This window comes from Gossypium hirsutum, chromosome A02 (assembly GCF_007990345.1).
Source record: "Gossypium hirsutum isolate 1008001.06 chromosome A02, Gossypium_hirsutum_v2.1, whole genome shotgun sequence".
In the NCBI taxonomy this organism is placed as follows: Eukaryota; Viridiplantae; Streptophyta; class Magnoliopsida; order Malvales; family Malvaceae; genus Gossypium; species Gossypium hirsutum.
In genome coordinates this window covers 88,707,888-88,714,555 of record NC_053425.1, presented here as the reverse complement: position 1 = coordinate 88,714,555, position 6,668 = coordinate 88,707,888, and the positions used below count along the sequence as shown (strand labels likewise).

Genomic DNA, 6,668 nt, shown 5'->3' with positions numbered 1-6,668 from the left:
CTCAAAGATGTAATGTGATGTTGCCATTAAGGGGAGTCAAAAACACATTGCATTCTTTTCCTTTAACCAAGGTTTTGTCCCACTAGGTTTTCTTGGTAAATGTTTTTAACGAGGCACCTTGTAATAATATATTATGTACTATTTTTCTTCATTAAGTTTTTACCCCATAGAGTTTTTCCTAATGAAGTTTTTTTACGAGACATTTTCATTGATAGGCACCCAAAGGGGGAGTGTTGTAAATCCATTGATAAATGGATGCCCATAACCCCCTCAAATTTATCCTATTGTAACCTATAAAGAATGAATATCCATAACCCCTAAATTCATTATCTTGTAACTCTTAAATCATTTATAGGGTACCGTAATGTTGGTCATTAATGCTTTATAACTTGTGGTACTTAAAGCCCTATAAATTGAGGGCATGAACAAGCTTATTGTATCCTAAGTGGGAGTTGAATCATCATTTCATTTCTTTATATTCCTTTCTCTCTTAATTTTTTTATTCTTCTTTTATTTTTATAATAAAATTAAATTTTTTTACTTGAAATGATATTTAATTGTCTAATTTTAAGAAGACTACCCTATCTTTTTCACTTAGAAAAGCCTACTCACTTTTTTTAACCCACTAACTCTTAAAAAAAAAAGTACCCGCTTTTTAAAAAAATGCTAAAACTTTTAATACATTTTTTAAAGAAAAACAATTGAAAATTTTTCACGCACATATTGGGTTGGTCAAACTGATAATAACAATTTACAGACAAATATAGACATCCAAAAACAGCAAATACGTGTTTTTGGAAAAAAAAATACGTGCTTCAATTGCAAACCTGAAACATGCATTTAACATACAGAATGTTCACGTTAAATGAAACGCAATGCCTAAACCCTTCTTTGTTTCTCCAGGGAAAGATCGAACCTAGAGACTAAACAACAGAACCAAAAAAAAAAAGGTTAAATAAAATGATAATAGCGATGATGTATAGGCCTAAAAAATTGAAGCAATTTTATATTATACCAGCTTTGTTTCTTATTTTATCAACATTGTTTTCTGTTTCTCATGGTAGAAAAAATGAGAATGTTGATTTGCAATCCGATGGTAATTAACAGATCCTCTAGTTTTTTTTTTTTCTTTCATATTTGTTCATCAAAACACTGGACTTAATGTAAAAATATTCGTTCATTTACATGCAGGAATTATGAGGTTGGTGAAGCGAAAAATGGAAGAAACTGAATCAAGAAATTCGTCAATTATATTAGCTAAGGAAGAGACAGAGAGGCCTGATCCCTTGAATAAATTTAAAGATTACAAAGGAGGATGGGATATAACAAGCAAACATTACCTTGCTGTATGATTTCTAAAACCTATATAATTTCTTACTTATTTTTCATGATTATTATTTTAAATTATTTAAAATATTAGGGTTGAAAAATTAATATAATTATGTAGAACAAAATTCCAGGAGAGTTTAATTTAATTTAATTTAATTATTTCACTTGTTATGGTTAGTAATTAATGGAATCTGATTATGGTCAATTTGGTTGATTGAAAACAGATAAAAATGTTGAGACATTCAGTTTTTAAAAAAGGTCAATAGAAGTCAATTCCAAAATTGCCTTCCTATCTCAATGGAAACTGGATTTCACAAATCCTTCATTAATTTAGTAAACGTATTTTCATCTTAGTTATATAGTTTTGCCACTTTTATTTAAATAAAATCATATATAAAAAATCAAAGTATATTCAAGTAATTTTAATTTATGAAATAAATCATTTTTTCACAAAGCAACGTGTATTATTTTTTTCATGTTCCAAGCAATTAAAAGTACCAACTCCACCTTGTTGTATGCAGTCTGTTGGTTATAGTTCAGCTCCTTTCGCCCTCATGGCTATAGTCTGGTTTATGTTGTTCGGTATTTTTCTACTTTGTGCTTGCATCTGTTGCTGCTGTTGCCACCGCAACAAGCCCTACGGCTATTCTCGACTTGCTTATGCATGTTCTCTCATCTTTCTCATACTTTTCACCATTGCGACTGTGTAAGTTCTCTTCCACTATTTCATTCAACTCAGTCATTTCCAACCCTAGAATTTTTTGTTTTCATTTGGGTTTTTTTGAAAACGAAAATTATGTTTCGAATGCCACATTTTAAATATTATTTGTTCATTTATTTTGATTTTTTTACTCAATCCTAAAATTAAGGGTGAGATATATGTTTCACATAGATGTATTCAAAGTTCTTCAATGCATAGAAAGAATCATATAACATACTTATTCCCAAATATATGTGTCAGGATACTTACTTTTTGATTACTTATTTAATGAAGTACTTGTTTGGTTTTCAGTGCTGGATGTGCTTTAATGTTCACTGGAGAAGGAAAGTTCCTGGCCAGTGTAAATGATGTATCACATTACATTGTGAATCAAGGATTAAGCATCTACGATAATATTATAGGCATACAAAATTTTCTTATATCTGCAAAGAATGTTGTTCTGAACAATAAGTTTGTACCCGATGATCTTAAAGGCGAGGTTGACAAGGCCAACAAGTTAATCGACTCCGTAGGAAGCCTTCCTCGTATCAAATCGCAAGACATCGCAGATGAAATAAGAAAGTTACTCAAACAAATGTATGTTAATTAACTTGCTTCTCCATCGACATTTTGATTATATGATCGTTGTTATGCAATTTAGATGCAATTCAGACAAGAGAAATATGGTATATTAACAGGTTTGTTTAACCAATCCATTGCTCTTTTATTGCAGCAACACTGCTCTTATCACTATTACTGTTTTCATGCTCCTCTTGGCATTTCTTGGATTCTGTGAGTTTTTGTTTTGTTCTCAGAAGTAGATTAAGTGATATTTTGATTATTAAATTTTTAAATTTTAACTCTTTCAAATATTGGGTCAACCTTTATAACCAGACCCAAAATTAATTATTTCTTTTTCATTTTAACAAATAACGGGCTATCATTCTTATTTCATAAACCAAGTTTTTATCTTATATTAGCTATCTCCTCAAGTTCTTTTGTTGTTGATGGATTGCAGTGTTTTCCATTCTTGGCATGAAAACTTGTGTGTATATGTAAGTAACATAGAATCATCATGGCTTCTGTCTTTCATTCTTAATTTTCCATGTTTTAACGAAAAATCTACACTTTTGCAATTGTAGGTTCGTGGTCATTGGGTGGATTGTGATCACACTCACATTTTTCTTGTGCGGCCTGTTTCTCGTTTTTCACAAGTAAGTCTTTAAAAATGCTAAGCTTTCAACCCGTAATTCTAATTCATCCGATGTAGTAATAAGTCAATAAGAATACAAATTTAAATTGTGAAAATAATATTGTTGGCAGATGAATAGTAAATCAAACATGTAAAATATATTTCAATCTGGTTAGACTTTAGCCGATCCATACCATCTGATTTATGTAACCTCTGTTTTTGTTCCAATACTGTTGACTATAATTCAGCATAGTGTCAGATACATGCATTGCAATGGACGAATGGATTCAAGACCCGATGGCCGATTCAGCAATGGGGGAAGTTCTCCCTTGTTTTGACATGGCATTCGGCGAAGAGATCAAGGAAGCAGGGAAAGGAGTAACCACAAATGTTAACGATTTACTGAACCAATTCATTACCGTTTTAGCCAACAACAATACCGCAAACAATCAATCCGGTCCATTCGTGCCTTTAATCTGCGACCCATACAAACATGGCGACTCTCAGGAGAGTTGCGGTGATGAAGTTCCCTTGAAAAATGCAACAGAGGTAAGAAAATGAAATTTTGATAGTAAAAGTTTGGCTTGGATTGATTTTAAAAATTCGAATTTTGGTTTTTAAAATTAAATGTACCCCCAACTTCAGTTCTTTCAGGCAAAAAAAAAAATCAGTTCATTAGATTTTTTTAAACTTTAGATATTAATTTAAAATTTAAAATATTTAATTTTAGGGATAAATTTAAGAACTATATAGAACTTTGATGTAATGTATAATTTGATACATTAACTTTGATTTAATGCAATTATACAGATAAATTTTGGTCGTGGATAAGATGATTACATGAAAATTTAATTTTGGTTTGGTTAAATAAATTTAAATAAATACACTAATTTATTTTTATGTTGGATAAATACAGTTATTTGGGTATATAATATATAGAGAAAGGATTGTATGAAACAGTGACGCCACGTTATCTGTATCCCTTTCCAATAGTTTAATGCCACATCAGTATTCTTATACTGAATTTCAAGATTTTATCCTGAAAAAAAATTAAATCCAAATTAAAATCCTGAAATTCAGGATTTTAATACTGATATGGCATAAAACTATTGGAAAGATATACAGATGACGTGGCATCATTGTTTCATACAATCCTTTCCCTAATATATAAACCTAAAATGATGTTATATTTGGTCATTAAAGAAAACTGAATCAAATCAAAATTAGATATATACATATATATAAATGCATATTAGACTAAAGTTCACATGTACTTTTAATATTTAGCCTTATTTTTATGTTATAAAAGTTAAAAATTAATTTTAAATAAAATAAAAATGAAATTCAATTATTTTGATTAGAATTACTGTTGTTTTTAGCTTGCAAACTGAATTCAAAATAATAATCAAAATTGAAATAAATTGGAATTTAAATCCAACGTTATGAATCAAAAGGATTTTAAAATTTTCACAGATGTATTTGTCTTTCATCTTCAGAACTTGTTCAATTCCAATCTGTCATTTTTGATTTACCATGTTTTCAATTTCATGCAGGAGTGGAAGAAATATGTATGTCAAGTTTCAGAAGATGGTGATTGCACCACACCAGGCCGTCTAACACCAGACATGTATACTGAGATGATTAAAGCAGTGAATATAAGCAACGGGTTATATGACTATAATCCCTTCATTGCTGGCGTTGCTGACTGCAGCATAATCCAAGACACTTTGAAAAATATAACCACAAACCATTGTCCAGGTCTGAAGAAATACAGCGAATGGGTTTACAGTGGCTTAGTCGCCGCCACTGGTTCTGTGATGTTTTCGTTGTTCTTTTGGGTGTTATACGCTAGAGAAAGGCGGCATCGGAAGTATACGAAAAGGATCAATAAAGGATATGATGAGTCGCCTCTTGTTGGAGGGAAGAAGCTGTAAGGAAACCTTTCTTAAACATTTTTCACATCATCAATGGCTGGAAAAAATATATTTTCCGTTTATGTCTACCTCTAGATGTGCAACCCTTTCTTTGGTATAAGAAGAAATGGAAAATACAGTAGAACGAAAGAGTTTTAGAATGACATCAAATATGTGGTACATGTCATTTTGCTTAAACTAACGAGAGTTTCTTTAGATTCAGCCGCAAATCCAATGAGAAAATGGGAGAAGTCATAACAATTGTATTGCACCGTGCATTTGGATTTTGGAATGTACCCTACCGTGCGACAAGCCTCCGGAAAACCCATATTTCCTTTTAATCTAGTAGTGGTAAAGTTACAACATTATCCCCTTTTTTTTCTTTTCAAATTTTTAATTATTTTTACAATATTTTTAATTTATTAATATTTTAGTCTAAAATTTTGAAATTATTCAAATATATATTCATATTTGTTTAATAGGACATAACAAGTATTTTTTATAAAATTATAAAATAATTGAATAACTAATTAAAGTATTAAAATTATACGTGCTATTAAAATTAAGGATTTACCTATAAACTGTTAGCTAAATTATGTTTTTCTTTTTTTTCTAATATCTAAACATTTTTTTTGATCAAGAGTATCTAATTTTTTTTTCAATCCTTAGTCAAAATTGTTAAGCTTATTTAAAAAATATAACCAATTAAAATTCTCATATGAAAAAAAAGTAATAATTTTCTCTTTTTATATATATATATTCTTTTTACTTTTTTTTTTGTGTTTCTTCTACAACTGTGAATAGTTTGGGTTTCTATGTTCTGATCAATGTTTTCAGAGCCGGATTGATGGTTGAATCGGTAAGCCACAAATTTTAGATTTAATCAAGTTATGTGGTTCAATCAAATATATTAGTAAAAAATTATTATAATAAAAAATAAAATATATATTTAAAATATAGAGAAAATTGGTTCAAATAACAGTTTTTTTGCTCGATTTCAACCAGTCTGTTGTTGGGATCTAGTGCCAATGGTGTTGTTATTTATATATGTGTGTGTGTGCGCGCGCTTGTACCAAATTGGTTAAATAAAATTTTATCATTTACATTATTAACTGTTGTATGTCATTAATGATTTTACAAGCGAAGAAAAATGTACAAGCAAATATGGCTCACTAATAACCTAACGTTTAAGTAATATTAAGTTGCATCGTATGCTCAGGTCATGATGTGAGAGGACAACTTATATTAGTAGGTAATCTAAAAGATTTGTAGTAGAGGTGTTCATGGGCCAAGCCGGGCCGGGTTCGGGCTGGGCCGGGCCCAAAAAATAGGCCTAAAATTTTATCCAAGCCCGACCCGGATAAAAATACTAAAACCCGGGCCTGGCCCGGCCTGCCCGTATTAATTTTTTATATTATTTTTAACTGTATATAATACATCAAAAATACAAAAAATATCAAAATAAATATTTCCCAACAAATTAAAAATAAATTTTAAAAAATATGTAGACTTAAATAACACTAAGATAAACGCA

The 6,668-nt window shown here is 30.1% G+C and overlaps 1 protein-coding gene across 1 annotated transcript; it reads left to right on the top strand.

The window, feature by feature from the left end:
• The first annotated feature begins 860 nt into the window (after positions 1-860).
• Positions 861-5,517, top strand: LOC107952395 (uncharacterized). Its single transcript, XM_016887654.2, has 9 exons — positions 861-1,096; positions 1,192-1,346; positions 1,851-2,035; positions 2,342-2,626; positions 2,763-2,821; positions 3,048-3,084; positions 3,172-3,243; positions 3,470-3,770; positions 4,775-5,517. The coding sequence occupies exons 1-9, from the start codon at positions 961-963 to the stop codon at positions 5,153-5,155; spliced, it is 1,611 nt and encodes a 536-aa protein (XP_016743143.1). The 5' UTR covers positions 861-960; the 3' UTR covers positions 5,156-5,517.
• Positions 5,518-6,668: the final 1,151 nt, after the last annotated feature.